At 40.6% G+C, this 25,747-nt stretch overlaps 1 protein-coding gene across 3 annotated transcripts in view; it reads right to left on the bottom strand.

Moving 5' to 3' along the window:
- Positions 1–25,747, bottom strand: part of Unc13c (unc-13 homolog C) — a 463,067-nt gene that overhangs the window by 142,663 nt on the left and 294,657 nt on the right. For all 3 annotated transcript variants that reach the window (XM_021171690.2, XM_029481908.1, XM_029481909.1), the window contains one exon: positions 6,964–7,097. In XM_021171690.2, coding sequence (XP_021027349.1) covers positions 6,964–7,097 — 134 coding nt within the window. The remainder of the gene's footprint in view (positions 1–6,963; positions 7,098–25,747) is intronic.

Below are 25,747 nucleotides of genomic sequence, written 5' to 3' on the forward strand. Positions count from 1 at the left end.
TGTGTGTGTGTGTGTGTGTGTGTGTGTGTGTGTGTGTGTGTGTGTGTGCATGTGCGTGCAAGTGCCCACAGAGGCCAGAAGAGGATGCTAGATTTCCCTGGAGCTGGAGCTACTGCAGTTGTGAGCTACCTAATGTGGATGTTGGGAATCAAACTCAGGTCCTCCGCAGGAGCAGAAAGTGCTCTCAACCATGAAGTACTTCTCCAGCATCCACCAGATTCTATCTCACAATACATACAAGACAATTAAGATTATCATCAAAAAGGTTTATTGAGAAAATGCAAGGTTAGTTTGACATTCACAAACTAAACAATGTAATTTACCAATCAATGGACTGAATGGAAAAAAAAAAAGATAGTCACTGCACCAGATGCAGGAAACATGTGGCAAACTCCAATGTCCACTCATGTATAGTAAATCTTTTCTTAAAACTAAAAGTCAATAATATTTATTCTTGGTTTTCCTACAAAACATCAGTGAAGTTCTGAAATTCTGCAAAAGAAGCAGGGTAAAGAAGAAAAAACTGACAGGGAGAGAAGAGGGCTGCATTTGTAGATGCCATGACAATCTGCATACAGAATGCTCAACATGCTACCAACAAACCATTTGGCACTGGGTGAGGTGGCAGGGGTTATAATCCTGGTCCTGGGAAGGCTGAGGAAGGAAGCCTGCAAGTCTAGATCAGCCTGGGCTAATATAGTAAGACCCTGTCTCAAAACTAAGAAAAAGAACACCCTAAACAAAATTAAAGCAACCCAAACTTTCCTCATTGAAAGAGCCTAACCAATTACTATAAAAAGCCATCATAAGAAAGCTCCAAGATCATAATCTATGTATTTGTGTATACTAGTAATAAACCATCAGAAATCTAAATTTGAATAACAGCATCATTTATAATAGCAGCAAGAAGTGCTGAGTACCTAGCTATACATCTAGGTATCTGTACATAATATCCATGCAATGAAAATACAAAGTATTAAGAAGACCCCATGGGTCTTTCTGGGCTTAGGTGGGCTTTTGTTCCTGTTTTCTACTCCTGTGAGGACATGGTGTGCAGAAACACAATTACAACTAAAATGGATATACTGCAGCCACAAGGGTAAATTAGTGAACACGAACTTAGTATACAGACCACCAGCGTACGGCCATTCATAGTTTATCTGGGAAAAAAAGATGGACTGTGCCTGTGTGAGAAGGAAGAAGCTATGCACAGCAGCTGGAGGCTGCAGAGCTTGTAGCAGAGATTCCACAAGTGACTTCAGAAATATTGCCTTAAATCTGGAAGCTTGAATCCGAAAACTTTAAAACACAGACTCTAGCAATCAATTGTGACTTCGCGCAGTTTTCATAGTCAAGGCTCAATTCCAATCTTTAAAAAAATTGACTTAAAGGAGCGTACAGACACTGTGGAATCTTAAATCTGCAAAATGCCAATACAAATGAAATCTTCAACTAAAACAGAGCTATACTGGAGAAAAATACACACAGCCTACATAAAACTGGCAATATTAATATGAAAAGAAGTGTTCTGAGTCGGAGGGTTGGAGAAAGAAGAAGCTGATGAGCAAGTAACTTAAAAAAGAAAAAAAAAAAAACAGAAAAAAAAACAAACAACCCACCCATCCAAGACTGGAGAGATGGCTCAACAGTTAAGAGCCAACATTGCTCTAGAGGGGAGCAGAGTTCAGCTCCCAGTACCTACATCAAGTGACTCACAACCACTGGTTAACTCCTGCTCCAGAGAATGGAAGTCCCTCTTCTGGTTTCTGTGGGTGCTGTACTCAGATGTGTACTTACCCTCCCCCAACCCCCACCCAAAATTAAAAACACAGGGAAAGAAAGGCAGACTGTATCAACATTCCAAGATGTTTAAACAAAACGATGGTGCGATGCATTGTCTCAGACCACAAGTGGTAACAAACTGTAAGCATGCGATCATAGCTGCCACCAGTTCTCTCTAAAGGGCTTTGCTTCCTACCCAGGGCAGACACCTGAGCTCCCACACTGCATCCTGATGTCTGCCTACTGGTTCCATCACCCTCGAGTTACCTGATACAGTGGAATAAGATTCAGACGTTAAGGAGAAAAGACAGAGCTGCTGCTGGTGATAAGGTTTTAAGTGTGTACTTCCATGATTTCATCTCGACACAGGCTTTAACTTATCTAGAGTTTGTTTTCTGATATTATCTTTTGGTTTCAGTACTATTGAGAGCTTCATCATCTCTTGCTTAAGTTTTGTCTAGTTATTACAAAAACATGTCTTTCAGACCTGGGCCATACTGTACCAAATATGACACCTTGCTATATTGAATACATTTTTCAGATGTGCATGCATGTGTGTGTGCATGTGCATATGTGTGTGTGTGTCCTGTGTGTGAGAGAGTCTATGGAGAGTTTTAATTATGAAAGCGCGTTGAACTTCTGCAGCTGGAGTTACAGGCAGTTGTGAGCTATCAAAAATGCTGCTGAGAACAGAACCTGGGTTATCTAGAAGAGCAGTATGCGTTCTAAACCGCTGAGCTGTCTCTTTCACCCTTTAATGGGATATTTTAAGTCAAAGCAATGTCACAGGTAAGAAGGACTTTCTCTGCTCTGGGAAGAGGTTGAAGACCCTTGTGTGGCAGGTAAGAAGTGCCATTGGTACACACAGAGAGCAGGGACATTTGTGTCTTAGGAGACACATAATCCAGGAGGAAGACTTGCTGTCTCTCCCAGTCACCTCTGCTGTCATTTTGCTGATGCTGCTCAGTGACATTCCTCCATCACTCTCTGCTCTTCATCTCTACTCTGGAGACACCCAGGACTCACCACTGCATTGCCCTTTCCTAGGAATGCTTCTACCCCCAAGCAATGTACTCTAACTTCATGTATGTACTTGTATCTTGTTAATCTGTGTTCCTGCAGTGACTCCAGAGGAGAACATGGAAGAACACACTTCCTATGCATCTGACACTAGCATCTCTCTATCACAAAGCACTGGCACGTCTGTAAGTGTGAACTTTCTTGAATATGCTTGAGGAAACCATAGCCTGAGATAAATAGTAGCTTACAGTTTCCAAAATTATTTTGTTGTTGTTGTTGTTGTTTTTTCTATCTTGGAAAGAAAAGGAAAATGCATAATTATGAGAAAAAATATCAAATAGATGATTAAAGAAAACCATCGTCCGAAGAAGAGCCACTCTACTTTCCCTATGGGTTTTTCTCAGTGGCTTCCGTCTCTTGATTACATTTTTTTTTTTTCCAAAACAGGGTTTCTCTATGTACTGATGGCTGTCCTGGAACTCACTCTGTAGACCATGTTGGTCTCAAACTCAGAGATCTGCCTGCTTCTGCCTCCCCAGTGTTGGGATTAAAGGCATGTACGACCGCCACCTGGCAGTTTCAATTTTTAGTATTAAAGATTTGTTTTTATTATTTTTAATTATGTGTATACATTGTCACTGTATGACTGGGTACACGTGAGTGTGGTGCCCTGTGAGGTCTGATGACGGCATCGACTCTGGAGTTACAGGTAGTTATGAACTTCCGGACATGGATGCTGGGAACCTAACTTGGGTGCAGTGAATACTCTTAACCATTGAGCCACCTCTCCAGCCCCAATTTCATTTTTTTTTCAGAGGTCCTACAGCATCAGGATGCCCATGATACTTCTCTTTGAATTGCTTTCTTTATAAACTTTGAAAATATATTATCTTGTTTTGGCACCAAATTTTTTATGTTGAATTCACCATACATTTCCAGAACGGAGGAGGATATTTTAAAAGCAGAAGTTTTTCTTCCAATACATTCTGCAGTTGATTATTTCCCTCTTTGATTTGGGATAGAGATGGAATCTATACATTTGCAGTTTAACATATTCTATTTTCTTTAGCAAACAATAGCAGTAAAATCCCTTGGCTAAATCTCAGCATGATCCAAAAGGCAGAGATTTGATTTTTCCTCTGCTGCTTAGCTAATTTACCCAGTAGAATAATTATTGGTCTCTTTCATCTCATTGCCTCATCCATCACGGGAGAGTGATAGCAACAGTGTGACACACGAGCTTGCATAGGGCCACTGTGAGGGTTAAGTGAGCTTTTATACCTACATGTTTCATACACTCACTTGATCACCAAAAGTATCCAACAAATGTTTATTGCTATTGGCAATAAAATTCTAACCATAAATAAGACATAAGGGAAAAAATATTATTATTAACTTTTAATTATTTGGAAAATACTTATGACAGAAAGTGAATTTAAATTATTTTTATTTTTGCTTGTTTTGGTCTTCAGATAAACATAGGAGGATAATATAATTAATGGCAATGAACTAGATTGCAGAAGAAGTTTTTATGTCTTTAGGAGTAAACAGATTTTTAAGACTTCAAAACTCCCAGCAGACACAACAACATTCATATCCTAATTAGAAATAGTGCCAGCTGGGCGGTGGTGGCACATGCCTTTAATCCTAGCACTTGGGAGGCAGAGGCAGGCGGATTTCTGAGTTTGAGGTCAGCCTGGTCTACGAAGTGAGTTCCAGGACAGCCATGGCTATACAGAGAAACCCTGTCTCTAAAAACAAAAAACAAACAGATAGAAAGAAAGAAAGAAAGAAAGAAAGAAAGAAAGAAAGAAAGAAAGAGCTCCAAAACAGGACTGAAAGAGAGGTATCTACTCTCCACACATTTCCTGACTTGAGGTTTGGCATTAATAGTTAGCTTGAATCAACCTATTTTCACCGTGGAGGAGAATCTAAGGGAGGGACCATCTGCATCAGTTTGGCCTGTAAGCAAGTCTGTGAGTGATTGTTGTAGCTGATATGGGAAGATCCAGCCCAGAATGAGCAACACCATGCCCTAGCCAGAGAGTCCTGGACTGTTTAATAATGTTAGAGAAAAAATGGAGCCGAGCACAAAAGAGCAAGCAAGTGAGCACACACACATTTGCTTCTCTCTGCTCTTGGCTGTGATTACGATATTTAACCAGCTCTTTGAAATCCCAGTCCCCTTGACTTCTTGGCTATCGCGGGCTGTAACCTGGAATTGGAAGGTAAAACACCCCCTTTCTTAACTCAGATACTCCTGTCAGGATATTTTATCAAAGCAACAGAAATGGAACGAGAACACTGATTTTACCATGTAGAAGTTATTATGTGTATTCTTAAAAGTTAAATCTAAACCTAAATTATATGTCAAATATTCATGTATATGTGTGTGTGTGTGTGTATGTGTGTGTGTGTGTGCATGGTGTGTATGTATACATATGCATATTTAAGTGACTGTACTTACACTAATCTGAGAATTTCTATATACAAATTAAATTCTCCCATGTAAAAGACACTTGTTTTGTGTTTTCAAAGAAGCCTCAGTTTAACTTAATTAATAATTTATAATAGGGCTGTTTAATGAAGAAAGCAATCCATTCCTCTTATTACACTCTGATTCCTCTTTTTAATTTGTAGCAATTAATACAGAGCATAAATGTTTTAAACCTGGAGTCTTATGAGACACAACAATTTAACAAACCAATTTATTATCTCACAAATATCTTAGTGGAATCAGGAAAACATAACCTGCCAAATTTGATAATTCAGATTCATTAGTCACAGCAGATAAAATTAGAACCCATTAAGTGTGGAGTTCTGCTGTAAGGTGCAGAGTATGTCTAAAGAAAAACTTGCTCGTTAAGAAGGAGCAGGCTATGCTCTGTGTAACTGGCAGTCATGCGTACAAGCTGAAGTTTTATCGTTCATCAGATGGCATCTGAGAGACATATAGTTTTCTCCATAATGCAAGTGAAAGAGAACTAAAACAAGCAAACAAACAAACAAACAAACAAACAAACACCACTTAAACAGAATCAAAGACACAACGACCTGTGATGGCCATATGTAATGTATGGGTAAGACATTATATAAGACAATCAGGAGCAGCTGTCCACAGGCTAAGACTTGGGTATTGATGCTACTGTTCCTGGCTGTGATGGCTGTGGCACCGTATCCCTAGCAGAGGAACTACTACAGTTGATAGCTGTGTGCACAGGCAGAGTCAGTATTCCTTAAGAATATGTCCACTGGTGTTTTCCTCAACCCTTAGTGGATGAAGCCACATATCTAACTGGATTCAGTGGGTTAAACAATTTAAATGAATAGTGACATGGAGAAATGGCTCAGCACTTAAGAGCAACTGCTGCTCATCCAGGGAACCTAGTTTAGTTCCTAGCATCCACATGGCCCCAGTTATAGGAGATCTGGCCCCCTCTTTTGGCCTCCATGGGTACTGCATGCACACGTTGCACATATATACATGCTGGCAAAACTCTCACATACATAAAATAAAACTAAACAACTTTTCGTGTGTTTGGATTTTTTGACATAGGGTTTCTGGGTCAATAGCTTAGCTGTCCTGGAACTCCCTTTGTAGACCAGGTTGACCACTAAGATCCTCCTGCCTCTACCTCCTAAGTGTGGGATTAAAGGTGTGCACTACCATGCCTGGCTAAATAACTCTTTAAAAATAAAACTTTTAATAAATGGGTAGTTAAGAGGCAAAAATGGTGAAGCTGGAATACTTTTTCTTGTACTTGCAATTATAATTGAATTTAATATAAGTTACAATTCAGGCTTTCTTGGCCTGGAAAGACAATAAAAATGATAAACCCAGATCTCAACAGTAAGACTGGATCTGTGTCATTGTTAAGATGGAAAAAAGGGAGAGACAGAGAAATTCTGCAGTAAACAAAATAAAATCAAATCCTGGGAAATATTTGAATCACAGCCAACCAACTATGTGATTTGTAGTTTAAATATAAAAAAGCTTATTATCACTGAATTGATATTTACTGATAAAAGTAAAATAAAAGTATTTATATGGTTTAATTAAAAACTTTCAGCGTCATTAGAATGTAGGTAGTACGTAAATGAAGGTAATACATTTTAGACATTGGGATGAACTCTGCCAACTTCTACATCCCGTGTACTTACTGATTGAGAACAGGGGTGTAGGCAGTTTTATCCTCATCAATAATAGTGACCATCAGTGTAATCAACTGTGGCCAGAAGTCCAGGTTCTTGGTGGTTGGTCCCTGGTCTTCTCGAGGAACATCCTGCTTCTTGCTCTGTTCACAAGGCAAGCAAGAGGCAAAAGAGGTCAAACAGGAAGGTTTCAGTCGCATGCGTGCTGTCCTGTCCACAGGAGGATCAGATAAACAACTCTGAAAACATGTGCAGATTATGTGAGGAACAAACTTTCCTCTCTTCATTGAGTAGGATGAAGCCAGCTGCTAGCCTCCTCTTTCTAATCTCATATTTGGCTAGGGTTTCACTTGGCTCTGGAAGGTAATTTCTCTCTCTCAATGCTACAAGTCCATAACCTTAGGGATTATTATATAAACTATTCCTTTAATATGGCTTCTTCCACAGATAGAAATAAAAGGTTACGTGTATAAAGGTGTGTGTGTGTGTGTGTGTGTGTGTGTGTGTGTGTGTGTTGATGTGGTAGGGGACAGAGGGGAGAGAGGGAGAGAAAGAGGAGGAAGGGAGAGGAAAGACAAAGGGAGGGAAGGAGGGAGAGAGAGGATGTGGGGGAGAGGAAGGAATAAGGGAGAGGCAAGAGAGGGAGGGAGGGGAGTGATATATTAAGCCCAATTATTTTGTCCAAAGTCATGATCATATTAAGTTTGAAAGACTCAAATTCACCTGGTTACAAACAACCTTGAATTCTGTAAGGATCACCTCTAGAATGCAGATTATGGCTTGGGATTGTCCGAACTCACGTTAAGGTGACAGAGTACAGTAGTAATGGTAAATGTTTTAGATATCAATTTCATTTTCAACATACACAATTCTCTCCAACATACAGATAAAGTAGCCTGATTTATTTTACTGTCTGTCCTTAGTCTTAGAGTGCTTGTTTTATATTTACTTGTTAAATTTAGACAAGAAATGTACAGAGAAACATAATTTCCATTCAAGAATACCAATAGGTAAAACATATAGAATCTATAACTACATTTTCTTTGTCGCTGTGCTATGTCCAGAGTGTCTAGAACCCTCAGTCTGTGGCTCAAGCAAACTCTGATGTGAACTGTGCATCAGATGTGACATGGCTCAGTTTACTCTGTACTTAGTTGCTATGTTTTCTGTTGGGACCAGAAGTTTAGCCATCCTGTGCTAACTGGCTATGTGTGTTTATATGTCAGTGCTTACCAAGACAGATAACTTAGCTATGTTTCAATCAGCCACCCCCTCATTATCATTCCCACTTAAGTGAGAATACGGCCCCTTATTGTGCTTCCTTTGGCAACAGAAGGAAGACTAGAAATCAGGCAAGTGTATCTAGTACCCATGGACATGACTCTAGCTAAGGCAATCTATTGTGCCTCTGTGTTAGTCAGGGTTTCTATTCCTGCACAAACATCATGACCAAGAAGCAAGTTGGCGAGGAAAGGGTTTATTCNGCTTACACTTCCATANTGCTGTTCATCACCAAAGGAAGTCAGGACTGGAACTCAANCAGGTCAGGNAGCAGGAGCTGATGCAGAGGCCATGGAGGGATGTTCTTTACTGGCTTGCTTCCCCTGGCTTGCTCAGCCTGCTCTCTTATAGAACCAAGACTACCAGCCCAGAGATGGTCCCACCCACAAGGGGCCTTTCCCCCTTGATCACTAATTGAGAAAATGCCTTACAGTTGGATCTCATGGAGGCATTTCCTCAACTGAAGCTCCTTTCTCTGTGATAACTCCAGCTGTGTCAAGTTGACACAAAACTAGCCAGTACAGCCTCCAAACACAACATACATAATTTGTGCACTGTGTGTGTGTCCTGTGAAGGAATATTGATGTTAAGTAACCATGAAAGGTGTTGGTAACAAGTTATATCTATGCTGAGAATCTGGAAGACCTGGGCAACAAAAGGAGTAAATGATACAGAAGTGAGCCTGGAAATTTAAAAAAGAACAAGCTTCAATATGCAATAAAAACATAAGAAGGAAAATTAACATAAAGTCAACCACTATACAGCTAGCTGTTTTATAATGTTTGCAACCACCTCATGCTGAGATGGTTGTTTGACTTCTCCAAACTCCTGAGATAAAGAAATCTTAGTTCCAGCACTTCGCAGGTTAAAAATAGGAACTCTGTAATTGGCTTAAGAAATAGGACAGAAGTCTTAGACACTTGGGCATTGAAGATCCCCATGAAGACCAGGGTGGGAAGTTTATTGGCTAGGAAAAAGGAGAGCATTTATCCTAGTCTACATTTAGACTTGACTGAAGACGAGAATCTCTCTCAAGTGCCCTTCTTCTATCTCCAAGGCAACCTGTGATGGTCTGGACATCTGTGGAAACAGCCTTCTTGATTTTGTCTTGCAGACATGCCGACTCTCCCTTTCTATCCATTATCTCTTCTGTCTCCAATAGCTGTACAAGAGGGATCTTCTCAGCTCATCTCAAATGTAATAAAACCCTTGTCAGCCTTGAAGACTGAGTACACAAGGACTGGACCTCACACGACAGAACTCTGAGCAAAGGTTGGTGGCGATCACTCTCGACAGCCAAACCAAAGCCCCTGCGGCAGCTGAGCCAAGCTAATTAAAGCTTGGTCAGTGGCTGACGCTCCTCAGAAAAAGCCACAGAAAAGGCCACATATGCTCTTCAAATCATCTACAGGGGCAACCCACTTCCATTAATGTCCCTCTCAAATGACTGATGCTCAGTCATCAGCACACACAGGGCCTCTCACATGGTCTGTGTGTGTGTGGGTTTCACACTTTCCTGTTTGCCTTTGAGTCTTTGCCCAAACAAAGTGATCATGGCTGACTTACTATATATAGAAAGAACTGAATTTCAAACCGATGTTTTCACTTGCAAGGTCTTCAACTCTTTCCAAATATTCAAGGCTTATCATTATGTACATCCTAACAATATGGCAACTGAGAGCTGGCATAATATCTACCTCTTGTTCTTATCTGAAAAGAAAAGCTAAGCACATGCGGGGCATGGTGGCGCACGCCTTTAATCCCAGCACTTAGGAGGCAGAGGCAGATGGATTTCTGAGTTCGAGGCCAGCCTGGTCTACAAAGTGAGTTCCAGGACAGCCAGGGCTATACAGAGAAACCCTGTCTCGAAAAACCAAAACCAAAACCAAAACAACAAACAACAACAAAAAACAAAACAACAAAAAAAACAAAAACCAAACCTAAGCACATAGGGAACATGAAAGTGTACAGCTTTTCTTGTTCCTTCTTAGTTTTGACTTCAAGTCCAAATTATATGGATTACAGTCATAATGAAAATTTCTGTATATTAAAAATACAAGGCTACTTATTCTGAGCTTTGTATCTTAAATAAATCTTCCCATAAAGTTATTGCTGCTCATGTGAAATCCCTGCATCTCTTCTGAGTTCCTGATGGTCCTGGCTAGTGTGTGTTCATCTGCACTTTGAGTTATAAGTACAGACAGGGACTACTTCATTTCCATTTGATTTCCCCCCGAGTTTTAGAGTGTTCCCACTTGCTCCCATTTAACTTCTATGCCCTGTTGTACCGAAGAATTCTACCACGTTACTCATCTGTAGCTCATGTTGACCTGGTCTTTTCATTCGCTTTCCCCGAGAATGCTGATTTAATTCTGCTCAGCTTTGAGGATCACGAGAGACCAGATCTGGACTCCATGGGAAAGAGAGACCAGATCTGGACTCCATGGGAAGGAAGGTCCACGAGGTTCCCGGTTTGGTTCCCCCCTCAGCTCTTCCCAGACTTCCCACTCTATTCATCCAGAGTGCCATCAGAATGCCACAGCTATGTCCACAGTGACATTAAGATCACTCACCCTGGCAATCTTAAAAGACTAATAATGCCCTAGTTACACTTAAGCAAAATGGCATGTATTCCTGCTTTGGTTTGAAGAAGTCAATGTGAGAAGATAGAAAACAGCCCCGGGAGGCTTCTGGAGTTTCTTAGGAGCAGAGAAGCATGCTCAGAAGGGAGCTGTTGAGGGGTTTTAACCTGATGTGAGTCTCTTGGTCATCACAGCAAGGAAGGGTTGGGCCCACTCCTAGTCAGCTCAGACACAGTAGACTCTGTGCATTTTAAAGTGAAATCAAGGAGACTACCACAAACAATACAAAAAGGAAGAAGATGCCAAAGTTAAAAATCAATGCAGGACCCGAGGCAAATTCTGTCCTTGCTCCTCAGTGCTGCTCAGGAGTTCTTGGCTGCTCGCACAGGAGTGAACCTTTCCCTTGTTCCTTATCACACCTCGGCTCTGGAAATGTCCACACAGACAATATCTACTCTGACTTCTGTGTCATTCGGAGATCATTTACAAAGATTTACAGGGTCACATAAAGTCAGAAAAGTGAGAAAATTAGACCTTAGGAGTCCAATGTTTTTTTTTTTTTTTTTTAAATCCTCTATTATCACTTTTCTTCCCATAGTTAAAATATTTCTCAAGATAGTAAAAAACAGTTGTAATTTGTTTACCAGCACATAAAGAGGCAGATGAAGTATTTATTAGAACAATTGAGAATTGTGTGAGTTGTTGATAAACAATAGCATCAGTATTTCTTCATCAATTAGAGAACTATTTTTGACTTTGTCCAATCAAACCCATATAGATAAGACTTTACATAGTCAGTAGTGTGTTACTTCTGTACAAATGAGAAATTTTTTTTAAGCCAATGTGGCCATTAATTTCAATACACTGCCAGCTCAACATGGTAAATGTTTTTTTTTCAAAGTTGATAGAACAGCTAAAATTTCCAAAAAAGTATATTATATATATATGTATATATACATACACACATATATATACATATATATGTATGTACATTTACATATATGTGCATATATTTACATACAGCAGTAATGTGTTGTGCACCAGCAGCAAAAGCTACTCCTCCCAGGTCTGCAGTCATTTGAACAAATTTCTAGAGACAGTGAATATACTCCAAGTGAAAACAGAGATCCCAGAAAACAACAGTTTTGCTGTTGGCATGGTACCCAATGTCACACCTTTGTTCTTCTCTCACTGATCACCTGGCCAGAAAGCATTCCAAGACCATTATTAAAACAGTTCTCATCTGTGCTGGCTAAAAGACATCTCCCTGCATTATCGTTAAACTCCATAAGCAGGGTCTCATTTAACAACAGCCTTGTCTCCTTTTGCCTTTGGCGTGATCGCCACATCTCTGACTTAAATTACTTCCAATGTCTTCACCTTTGATCAACCTACTTCAAAGGTACTTGCTGCTATTAATCTTTGATGCTGCTGTCAAGGTTGCTTTCCTCCTCGCCTAGATTTTTCTGACATGTGGTAAGTTACTTAAGCTCTGCCCATTAGTGGGAGAGAGGTGGGCAGCTACGCTTAAGGAAGCAGGAGACCCTGAACTAGATGGGTCTTGATCATATACTGGAGTAGCCCTTATTCTGTGGGGTCTTGAAATAAACCTACATTAGGAACTGCTGTTGGCCAATGTGTCTCTAAGCCTGAAGCACTGGGCGGCTACCTGGCAATCACCTGGGTGCATGCTGAAATGCAATGGCTCTTACAGCCCTTGTGGCTGGCCTGCTAAATCAGAATAACTGAAGTTATTGATAGGAACCTGGACTGTATCCACACAGCACTGTTCTTATGAAGTCTGGATCATAGGAAGAGCCAGGTAATAATAGAGCCCTCATTTCTGCAGAATGCCACAGTCAGCCAGACATTTGCTAGTGTTCTGTCATGACAACAAACGTCTTTGATTTTACCTTTATACCTGACAAAGTTCCAAATGCACACGGGTTGTGGGTGTAGAAGGTAGCAGATCATCTTGCTGACTATTTATGTAGCAGATGCATAGCTGCTTGCATGCTACAACGTTACACTTTTTTAGAACATGTAAATACTCACTAGGAACAATCACTGACATCCTCAAATTGCTCACTGCTGCTGAACAAGAACAACAAAGTGACCAGAGGGGTGGATGGACTTAGAGAACTGGCTGCTCTTGCAGAGGACCCTGTTAAGTTCCTTGTACATAGCAGTTCACTAACGTCTGCTCCATGGGATCCAATGTCCTCTTTTGGCTTCCTATGGCAATCCCTTTAAGTGGTACATAAACTTATATACTGGCAATACACACACATACACACATATATGATAAAAATAATTGTCTATTTCTAAGAGAGAGAGAGAGAGAGAGAGAGAGAGAGAGAGACTTAGGATTTATATTGCTATGATAAAAAACAATGACCAAAACCATCATGGGCAGCAAAGGGATTCCTTCACTTAACTCTTCCACATTACCATTCATCATCAAAGGTAATCAGGGCAGAAACTCAAACAAGGCAGGAACCTGGAGGCAGAAGCTGATATAGAGGTCATGAAGGAGCGCTGTTTACTGGCTTGCTGTTCTTCGTGGCCTGCTCACTCAGCTACTCTCTATAGGACCCAAGACCAGCAGCTGACAGGTGGCACCACTCAAAATGGGCTGGGCTGTCCCACACCAGTCATTGATTAAGAAAATGCTCCACAGGCTTACCTACAGCTGGACCTTATAGAGGCAGTTTCTCATTTTAAGTTTGCTACTCTCAGATTTATTTATTTATTTATTTATTTATTTATTTATTTATTTATTTATTTTGGTCAAGTTGACATATAGGAATGATAGTTGTGAGCACCATAAGCTAGAGAAGGTTCTAGCATAACATAAGAAGAGCAGTTCATTTCTGTGGTTATAAGCAGGTGAAGGTGCCTCACACAGCCTGTTGAGCCATGCCACTGGCTTCTACTACCTTTTAACCCTCCTGCACTGGCCCGTAGGTGTACCATTACATGAACTGTGGCACTGGCAGGAGCTCAGACATCTAACAGCCATGTGCATCATACTTTCCTCTTTGTTGGATGACTCGAAGTCTTAGAATCAGAGTCATAGCTATGGGAAATACACATAGCATCCATTTTTAGGTTCTGATGGAGAATTCCTGTAGGCACTTCCTGGAGAAAGGGTGCTTTCCATGTTGGGTGTGTCTAAGTACCTGGGAGGCTGTGGTGAGAACTTCAAGACACCCAAGTTTTCGTACTTCTTCTTATGTTGTGCTAACATCTTTAGTACCGCAAGAGTGCCAGCCCCAGGGCTCATGTAGAGGGAGACAGTGAGCTCCTAAAAATTGTTCTATGACCTCTGCACAGGCACAGTGGCATGTGCATGCCAGCACAAATACATGCAAATAATAAAAGGAATGAATGAATAAATAAATAAATATGGCAATGATTAGATTGTGGTGGGTAGAGCCCTCATAAATTCAAGTCATTCCTTTGTGGAAGAGGACTAAGGAGTCGTTTCCCCTCTTACTCCGTTGTCTATGCAAAAATTTGGTGCTGTCTCATGAAACTAAATTATGAGACGCCAAATCTGCAGGTGCACAGATTAATTTGGTGGTGTCACAGACAGGCTAAGAGAACAAATGCTGAATACTTAGCTTGGTAGAATGATGACATAAATAAGGGCTAATAAGATTTAAAGGGCTTTATGCTTTAGCGATGGGGAAGGTGTTCACAAAATCTGTTCCCTTTCCTTGGGTACAGAGCTACATGGATGGATGCCGCCATGCAGGAAGAGGTGCACGAAGAGGCAAGTGAGTTTCCTAGAGATGCCACTGTTTTGCTCATCTGTGATGGGTGTGCCCTAGAGAGGCACAGCTCCAGGGCTTGGTTCCAGGATTGCTTCTTGATACTGATGTGCCTTCTCTTGTTTGTCATTGCTATATTCCTCATATACCTGGCATGTGTGATTGGGCATGGGAGGATCCTCACTGCCTGTGGCCTGGTGTGATTACCTCCTGGGTGATAGCCCACTCTGTTGGGCAAGTTTCTTGCAGATCAACATGAAGATGAACTTTCATGCAATAATGCTGTTTAGAGAAGTTTATGGATTTGTGTGACACACATGAATGTTTAATGATTTTATGGAATTCCTGATTTGATTTAAGTGGTTTTAGGATGTTAGTTTGAAGAAAAATAATTTTGTGAGGTTAATTGATAGAAAGTTTAAAGTTAGAATCAAGAATCGAATGTGCCTCAAAGATTGGCAGTGGCCGCATAGGTCAGAATTGGAGCACAGTGAGCCTCCATGCGTTATAAGCACATAATTGAACTAGCAAGAGAAAAAGGCCTGGGGCAAGTTAATGCTCAAAGAAAACACTCATTCTAGGTTGGGTCTGAGTTCCTGGATCCTGGGATCTAGGGATGTGACCACAGATTTTCAGTGTGCACCATGAAGAGACAGGTCATGATCAAGGAGTAGGTAATTTCATTGTAAATGTAAGAGCAGAGAGCACATGATTAGCCAGGTTAGCCAATCAAGATTTCAAAAATGAAAAATGGACTAAAAAATAAGACGCAAACTAGATGATGACCTATTTCTTGGTAAATATAAATTGTCATCAGCTAAGCATAGGAAAAAACTTGCTACTATAGACTTGGCTTGCTTAAATGGTGTTAATCAACAACATAAAAATGATTGCTTTGGGGTAGCAATGAACTTGTGAAGAGAGAGATCGATGAGAAATAGTAGTTTCAGAAGAAGAATACGTAATCAGTAATCCTTTGTAATTTCCTTTTGTGCACTGACTTTGATCTGATTTTTTGAAGAATATGTTTTTGTGGTGATTGCTTTTAGGTAATATGTAACTTATGGCTATGAGGTAATTTTCTTCTTACACAGAGAACTGAACTTTGTATAGAGGATATAAAAGGGCTAAGGGAAAAAAATCAAGTTGGAGTTTGTTGGAACTTGCTTCATCCACCTAGAGTGTGTAAATGTGTATCCCCGTTTTTTTTGTTGGCCCAAGAGAATTAAGTTTTGCTCCCACAAAGAAAGTCTGCTGAGGGTCCAGCTGCTGAGTGACCAATCGCCGACTCCACACTTGGCCCTCCTCAGTTTACCATGTGGTCTCGAAGCTAGCCTTCAACACTACACTACAGGGCAAAGTTAATTATGTTTTTACATACAAGCCATTCATTGGGAAAAACATGCTTTCTTTCCATGAATGTAGATGACCTTGATAAGTAGAATGGGGTGGAGGGTGATCTGTGTGTAGGCGAGAGTCTGAGGAGACTGGCAGCTGTGTCTTTTGGAACCTGAGACCTTACAGCCCGGCCCTCATGCTAGGAGGACATTCATGGAGCCTGGAAGGGGTCACATGGAGAACTGTCAGAGTCTAGCTAACAGGAGTCACTTGTCATTTCTATGAAAATGCCATACCAAAGACTGTACCTCAGCTCAGTCCAGTAACATGAGCCAAGCCACATGCAGGAGAGCTGGCATTCACCACACTCCTTTGCAAATTATGTAAATCTATAGACAACATTTGCTACATTTTAAAACCATTGTGTTTTAGGGTGCATTGTAATTCAATAGATCAACTCAAACCAAGCACAATACTGGCAGTATAACATAAATAATTTGACAAGACTTAAAACATGTGTCAGTGAGGGGTTGAGTGGAAGCAGGGAGAGATGAAAGGATTTCCAGGAGAAGGTGAATTGACTCAAGCTTAGTCCTAGAAGCAGGAACAATATTGAAATAGTTGACTTCCTTTCCTTTCCTTTCCTTTCCTTTCCTTTCCTTTCCTTTCCTTTCCTTTCCTTTCCTTTCCTTTCCTTTCCTTTCCTTTTTTATTTTTGGTTAAACAAAAATTGAGACCTGTCATTTGGAGGGAGGAAGCAGGCAATGCTGCCTCCTGCAGTTTGTGTGGACAGCAGAGAACGATATAGATATGGAAATCCTGGGTAAGCCGCTGGCTTTCCTACAGCTGTGTAGAAATTACAGGGAGAGATCAGCTGAAAGGCAAAATGCTCATTTTTTTTCTCAGTAGAATTCAGAAAAATATAAAGATTCCAGGATTTCCTCTGCTCTAAAAATTATATATTCTCATCCTCGATCCTTTCAGAAGGCTCGCTAGGGAGCATGGCACATCTTAAGATGCTTAACGATGTGGTTATAGGAGTTATAAGACCTTGTAAGGAATCTGGGTCCAAAGAACAGCTTTGAGCTGTTGGAATAGTCAGTGTGTCTGGTTTGGTTTATAAGTCCACCATGACATTGCTCTTTGATCCTTATTCCACGATAAGGACCATCACAGATGCATTGAGTGCTGTTTTTATCTAGTGATGTGTCCAAAGATATTTGAAATAAACATACCAAGTTTGAACTGGAAGGAACTAATTCTGCATGATACATGACATAATAAAATAAAGCACCATAGACCTTTGTCTTTCCAAGCATCTACTGGCAATAAAAAAGCCAGCCAACTCTTAGACTGTGACAATGAGTCAGAGTTTATGGAGCAGGATAGATGACTCAAGGTCATGGCCAAGAGCCTAGAGCATGGAGCCAGGAGTTGGGAGAATGGAACACCACAGAGAGCAGGAATGGCCCCCGGTCAAGCACTGATGATCTGTTACCAGGGACATTTAAGGATTTCTAGAAGCAGGATACTTAAGAGATGGTCCCATCTCCCATCTCATTCCTTTTCAGATGGAAATGCAAACAAAGTAATGTAGTGGGTAGGCCTGACCCAGGCACAGGAGCCCCCTGCCTTGCACAGAACTTTGGTGGGAGGGTACATCTGAAGTCAGGGAAACTATTCTTCTGGCTTTAAGAACTCAAGCTTCCATAAGTACTGTAGCTACAAGAATGAACTCTACTCAACAAGATTCTAGAGTCTGTAGAGATGACAGTTCATACAACACCACAGGGTGCAAAGGAAGCTGGTGTTCAATGTCTTAGGTGTGCTTCCTTTACAGGCCAGAAAATAGAGAGCCAATTGTGTCCCACCACATACACACAGTAGAAAGGGAGATAACTAAAACCACAAAATTTACTTTGTATTCTAAATGTGAGTTTAAGTTTTCTTTCTTTCTTTCTTTCTTTCTTTCTTTCTTTCTTTCTTTCTTTCTTTCTTTCTTTCTTTCTTTCTTTCTTNCCTTCCTTCCTTCCTTTCTTTCTTTCTTTCTTTCTTTCTTTCTTTCTTTCTTTCTTTCTTTCTTTCTTTCTTTCTTTCTCTCTTTCTTCCTTCCTTCCTTCCTTCCTTCCTTTCTTTCTTTCTTCTTTCTTTCTTTCTCTCTTTCTTTCTTTCTTTTTATTTTTGGCTTTGCTCTGAGTTTTTTAGCAGGTTCTATTAGTGGAGGCAAGAGACAGGGTCTGTCTACCCTCAAAAGAGAATTACTATGCAAAAGTCTGACTAACTCAGCTCCTGAAGCTCTCTGCCAACTACTTTATGGTCCTACTTATTCATGCAAGGGGAAGTGACATTGAAAACATTGCATCTGGTGATGGGTGCACCCACAAACTCATGACAGCTGTGGCTACCTATGGAAGATCTGCACAAGATCAGACCACATATAGTTCCTCCCTAGATGGGGGAGATGTTTTCCAGACCCCACCCTTTAATGAGAAGCTGCTGGCAGTTGACATTACTGAGGGAAGGAGAATTGCTCTTTGAGGATGTACCACTGACAGGATCCCCACCTTCCTGTGGATGCCCCACAGTCATGCTGAAGGGTGGCACGTACTGGACTTTGTGGGTTATTAAACAAACAAACAAACAAACACATGGAGTTGGGAGAGTGTGTGTGTGTGTTTGTGTGTGTGAAATTGGAGGAAAAAATTGGGTTAAATATGACCACATTTCATTGTATAAATGACTGAAATTCTCAATAAAGAAAAAAATTTGCAAAGAAAATTGATATTAAAAACATTGCCTATCAATATACATAAAAACATAGCAGTTGTTGCCACTTATACATGGCCTGCACAAGAGCAAGCCAGACGAAATTCTGGCATGGATGGTGAAGATGGCCTCCAGATCCCAGCCCTTGAAATCGAAGTGGCAGATATAGCTCAGGGGTCCATCACTTGTCTAATTTGCATAAGGCCATGGGTTCCATCCCTAACATTACAAATGAAGATAAAAATTCATAATGATTTGCGACGTGCATCCCAAAGAGCTAGATTTTGTCAGTCTGCAGTTGACATCCATCTCAGACACCATGCTCTGCACAATAAATGCATACCTTTTATAGGACAATTAAAATTAACTTAAAATTTAACAAGTAAAATTTGACATCTTAGTGAAGACCTGTTTACTTCTTATAGTTATAACCCATGGGAATTTAAAAACGATTTAGTTTTCTTGTGTGAGTGAGTGGAAAACTCTCATATCATGTTGAAATACTGTCTGAAGGGGAAACCTTCTGAAGGCCTCAAACCCCAGAAAGCTATAAATAACTAGAGCACCTGCCTGAAAGCTATAAATAAAACCCTGACAAGGAGTTAAGGTGAAAATCAGGATGATTAACTGGCAGGCATTACATTCTGGTTTCCTTAGAAGTAGACCAATGGCAGGGTTGCAATTCAACATGAATTAGCTGGGCTCTGGTGGCAGGTACTATTACATCAGGACATAATGGCAGGTTGCTGATGTCTGATGGTTTATACTTGAAAAGGGCCTTAAAGATTTCAGGTCCTACATTTCTCTGTATAATGAGAAGTTTGCATTATCATTTTAAGGCATTTCTTGAGTCTAAAAAGTCACTCCAGGTGATCCGAGTTTCCAAAGCTGAAGTCACCAGAGCCAGGCTTTTCTGAACTGTTTCTCTGTGCCGGGGAACCACACTGACTGGTGTCAGTCAATGGCTTGAGTACAGGTCGCTTTTGACACTGAATATGTGTAATATGTCATCATGTCACTGTCTCTCTCCTATTTGTATATAGAATACAATGGAAGTAATGTATAAACACACTAAACTATTGAATACTATAAATGTGAAGGGATGGCTCTATACAGTGACATGGGCAAACTCCACACGTGAAGTCATGGAAGAGCAATGTGCTTGTGAGAAACACTTTTTACCTGGTGTTTCTCATCACCCAGGGAAGCAGCAGAAGAGAACACAGTCAGTACTAACTGAAGAGCCCCAAGTAACCAGAGACTTCAGTTTCAAGATCAGGAAAAACTTACAATAGGAACCAGGGGCCCTCACAACATGGTTGCTTCTTTTCCCTTTACCTCAGGTTCAGCAAAATCTCAGGCTCTCTCGAGCCACCAGAAATGGCTGAGGGTCACTTTTTCTTATTATTTGTCCAACCCTTAGTAAAATAATAAATTAGGGAAATTATGAAAAAACTAAAATCATAAAAGGGAAATAACAACTTTCCCAACTTGGTAATGTACCTATAAATAAACAGGAGCTAGCATTTCCTCATTCCATGTATTTAATAGCCAATAACATATTTTTATAGCCCAAACCATTTTAATCTAGGATTTCTTCTCAGATCTAGGAATTCATTGAGAAGACACAAAATTTGTGGTTCAGTCTTCTTTTTTTAAAAAAAATTTAGTGTGTTTTAAAATTACATCTACTTTATGATGTTGTGTATATGATTGTGTATGTCTGTGGGATTGTGTACATGAGTGCAGGTACCCATGGAGGCCAGAGGAGGGCATCAGATGCCCTGGAGTTGGAGTCACACTCAGTTGTTGGTGCTGGGAACAGAACTCAGATCCTCTGTGATAGTAATACATTCTCTTAATCTCTAAGCTGTCTCTCTCTCCAGTCCCTCTGGTGCAGTCTTCCAGTTATGGAGCCTCTTAATACTAGAACCATTACTTAGGAGTTTAGTGTCACACAGGAAATAGTAATCCAGAGGACCCATCACCAATATAGCTTATAAATGTGGACCTCATACAAGGTTGCAGTATAAAGACATAAAAGGAAAAGGAGTTAGCAAAGGTGATACTAGGCTGATAATATAATTTCCAGGTTAACCTAATCCCACATAACTGCACATTCACCCTAGCAGTGTCCAGTTGAAATTGAAAGGGACGCTGAATCATCCATCAGGCGCCTATCAACTTCTCTTCAGCTAACAGCCCTTAACTTAAAACAAAAAAACAAAAAAACAAAAACCTGTGTTGATCTACTTAGGGATGTAAAAACACAAGGAAGTTTAAGTTTATTTGTGGTGGTGACTACAGAAAGCTCATTCTTCCTCTTCCTCTGCAGTTCTGGATAATCGTTCCGTGTACACATGCTAGTCCCTCCTTAACAGAAGCGATTGTAATGTTTTCCCCTAATTAACAGTCATGAACCATTTCACCACCTTTGCTTAAGAGAACAATGCCATGCTAACTAGCTCATTCTCTTTTGTGAGGTGGATGCCTCAGCTTATTAATGATAGAGGGGATAATCCTAAAGTTAAGATTTACTCAACACTGATTCTGTCCCAGACTGAAACCAGAGTCTCCCAGTCATAATGTAACAGCACCTTCCCACAACCATGCATTTAATTGTTTACCTGCGTCTATTCTGTGAAACAGGCAACTCTCCTCTGCTGAATAGAACCTCAGCTGTTCTGTGAATACTGAGAACTGAGCAGGCACTCCACAGTTATGAAGAAGATGGATGTGGGTTAGGTGTTAGCATCACTAGGTCTGGGGAGGGAGGAGTTAGCTTAGATGCCGAAAAGTTGAATAAGGTGTTTGAGGTTCCACTATTTTACGCCCATTGTTCAAATGCAGGCCCATCAGGAGAATTGTATATAGGCAGTGACAGGAGTTCCTTCACAGAAGAGGTGACATTTGATTTGGTTACAGAAAGAGTCTCAAGATATCATCTAAGGAAAGGGAAGTGACAGGAGACAATTCGATTCCCACAAAAGCAAAATGGGCATCCCATCAGACCTGGGATCGACCCACGCTGGATTTAAAAAGTCAGTTCACGGTATGACAGCATCATCCCTTCCCCCAACACAAGGTGAAGTCCCAGTAGTAAGAAACTATTGGTTAATATTTGCCCAAATGCAAGGCCAGGATCAATGTGAGCATGACAAACTCCCTTGAGTACAGAGCTTAAGGCTTGATTTGCACTCATAAGCTCTGGGAGTTTTAGCCTGGCAGACTTCAGTCCTGCCGTCCCTGTCAAAGTGCTTCTCTCTGTCTCTGTCTCTCTTCCTCTTCCTCTTCCTCTTCTTTTCCAGTGTGAGAGTTATCTGTTGCTCTGAGCTCCAGAGCTATGTTTCCCAATCCACTGCCACCAGATACTAGTCAAACATGGTTATTCAAATTAAACAGGATTTAAAAAAATACTTATTTCATGTTCCTAGTACTGATTCGAGTACTTACTAGCTACAGCTCGCTCAAGTTTGTGGTGCTGGGCAGGGCAGGGACACATTTTCTACAGCAGCATTCATGATTCTATTGCATGGATCTGACTTGACTGAGTGCACTCTGTAAGAACAGGTGCTCTGATCTCAGTTGGGACCAGCACCTGAAAGGACTCCAGGATGAAGACAATGGTCAGAGCATCCTTTGTAAGGATGCCACTTGTTGAGTGCATTTTTTCTCTAGAAGCAGAGCTGTCAAAGATTTAATCTTCATCATACATTCTGCCCCATGTTTACTGAGGAGATACCATATGTAAAACACTGTATAAAAATGGAAGGAACGAGATTTTTCAAAAACAAAGCAGACTTAAAATGCTCCCTCCAAAGCGCCTGTCACATAACAGGTGAGCTGAATTGTTCTGTAATACACATAATAATATGAGCAAAATAACAGTAATTTTAAGTATAAAAATAACATCATGAATAAGAACAAAATACCAAAACAGAGTTGGGGAAATTACCCACAGTTACATCTATCAGGAAATTGCTATGGGAAAGGTGGCAGCAAAGCTGAGCTTGGAGATAGGCAAGATTGAGAAGCACGAGCATTGTAGTGGAGAGAATGCTATAGCACAAGGAAAGGCAAGAGGAAATGGAGGCTCCATGGAAGAACTTTCTGGACTGCTAAGACTATGAAGTGTGAGACTTGTCTTGTCTGGTTGTCTGGTTCTTTTTGTTCTGACAGGTTCTAAGAAACAATTTTAATATCGATGGACCTGTATACATAAACAGCTCCCCTGAACATACTGAAACCCTGTAAGGTCATGTTTGCCCTTGAGATTGTTGATAGGTATTGATATTTATTTCCTACAAAAAGATATAGCTGGCAGAGCCAGCACTTCAGGATCCAGCTGGGTTTCGTGGAGTAGTGGTCTGCTCTATTCCAGCAGGGACATTAGAGCCTGATACCCACAAATGGTTGGGTGTATTTTAAGCACCCAGACAAGAGACATCTCAATATAATTAAAGATTGGACAGACATTTTTCAGAAAAACAAGAAAGATGACGACTATAGATCTCCTTCAGGATATCTGGGGACACTCATGCCTATTGCTATAACAAAACACCCAGTGCTGAGATGGTGTTTAGGAGAAAGGTTGCCAAGAAGTTTCCTTTTCCCTCACTGTGCTAGATTCCTTCTTCCAGCCAACCCCAATTTTCTCAATTATAACTGATATCCCAGAGTCAAACACTCATGAAGTTAATTAATAGATACAATTTCACCATTTAACCGACTATATATCAAATATGTGTCTCAACAAAAACTACAGTCAGGTCCAGTGAGATGACTGGACAGTTAAAGGAACTTGTTGTGACGCCTGGACAGCTGGAATTCAGTCCCAGGGACCCACATGGTGGAAGGAGAGAACCGATTCCCATAGGTTGTCCTCTAAGCTTCACATGTGCACTGCAGCACACATGTGCCTCCACTGCACACAAATAAATAAATCAATTATAGAAGCACTACAGTTAGTTCAATGTGCAAGGTATAGGGAGCACATGCAATTCTGTGTGTCAGTGTGTGAATTCTTGTGACATAAATAAATACAATAAAATGCCTTCAGACAAAGATGGCTTTTAATCCTGGGGATTTGAAATTGGGCTAGAAGAGTAAATCTCAGGCAAAATACAAAGCAGGATTAAAATCCACCTCGGTAAAGCCATGAGGGAAATCTCTGGAGGTGGATGTCAGCACGCTAAGCTGCTGGCCTCTTTGTGACATTCTGCTGTGGTGTGGAAGAGAATCCACTGTCAGGGTGGGGTGGGAGGCTTGGAAATGCAGCACTGGAGCAGCACAGGTGGCTGCAGCAGCTAGATCTGAACAACAGCATAATTACAACAAACCAGATGCTTTTAAAATCAAATTAAATCCCTCTGTAACTGGGAAAGAGATGCTTAATCTTAAAGGGAGTCATTAGTAAAATAGGGACTGGAATGGCATACACAGGCAGTACTGAAACTCATCTGCATTGGAACAATGGAGTAATGGCAAAGTTTCCCATCATTCTACCAAGGGCAGAAAAACCATCTAGTTCCAAGTATCTCTAAGATAGGCACTTGCATCCCATATAAAACCCAGAGGCTTTACCAGTGAAGAAGATGAGTGATCCAAGCACCAGGTCTCCAGGAAGACCACAGTGAAACTGGGGAATCCCCAATGGTATTTTCATTGTATTCCCAGCATGGGTTATTGCTGGGGTCAGGATTTTCCCTGCAATTGGCCAATGGGAAGGCTAGGTAGGAAGTTTATCATATGAAATCTAACTGGGGAAACTTGGATGCTTCTGTCATAAAGTTCAAATCTCCTAGGAATCATGGCTGGTGTGAAAAATCATAAATTAACGTGGTCATTGAGGCTATCTCAGATCCCTAGAGAGTGTACAGGATATCTGGCAAATAAATATAAGAAGAAATTAGTTTTGGTAAATAAAAAGGAAAAATTAAAAGTGGTGGTGATGGACCAATACATATTTACATACCTACAAATTCCTTGGTGTGTGTGTATGTGTGTATGTGTGTGTGTGTGTGTATCTATATGTATGAATATAAGTTTCTATATCTCAACCACACCTGGAAAGCCTAGATTTTATATAGATACATAAGCATAGAAGACATGAAATGAATGTGTAACTATCTAGGAGAACAAAGGTGACTCAAGGGGGTGCGTAAGATGAGAGGAGGGAATATGTCCAATTACACTACAGATTTGTATGACAATTCTAGCAGCTGGAAAGATGGCTTAGGCAGTAAGAGGATGTGAGGACCTGAGTTCAGTTCAGTGTGTATACACACATACACACACACTTGAGGGGGTACAATGCACGGGCATTATGAAGAGGAAGCATGATCCAGAATGAAGGACCTCAGTGTAGAGTCTATATCCAATAGAATCAGGAAGAGATTGGACAGAGGAATATCCCAGCCATATGGCCACATTCTGCATTTCTGCAGATCTGAGATAGAAGGTTGTTTCTCTGAAAAGAATCTTTTATGGAGAGCAAAGGTGAGGAACTTCAAAAAGATTTTAACTGGAATCCTTGCAATCCTGTTTGTACTATTGTTCTGGACACAGTGTTAGGGTAAGTGTTAATGTGTGTCACAGAGGGGTCTGAGCAGTGGTTACAACCCAGTGTAATTGTACTGATGTCCAGTGACACTAGCTCTAGTATGCTATGACTAGGCTCCCTCATGGTTTCCTACTCCATGTAACTGTCCATCAGTAAGGATCAAATCACTAGCTAAGTGTGTTACTAGCCATTTTCAAGACACAGATTACATTGACAAAGATCTGTTAAGCTATTAATGAGAGCATACATTTAGTGTAATCAGTCATCTATCTCTTTACTGGCGATGCACATGAAACTTAATATAGGACCACATTTTCTACAACAACTCTAGGTATTTGCTTTAGATTCATATGGGCTTGGTTCCATGTGAAGTATTACTGAATTGAAATCTTTTTTTTTTTTTTTTTTTAAATATTTTTATTACATATTTTCCTCAATTACATTTCCAATACTATCCCAAAAGTCCCCCATAGCGCCCCCCACTTCCC

This window comes from Mus caroli, chromosome 9, assembly GCF_900094665.2.
Source record: "Mus caroli chromosome 9, CAROLI_EIJ_v1.1, whole genome shotgun sequence".
NCBI classification, from domain to species: domain Eukaryota; kingdom Metazoa; phylum Chordata; class Mammalia; order Rodentia; family Muridae; genus Mus; species Mus caroli.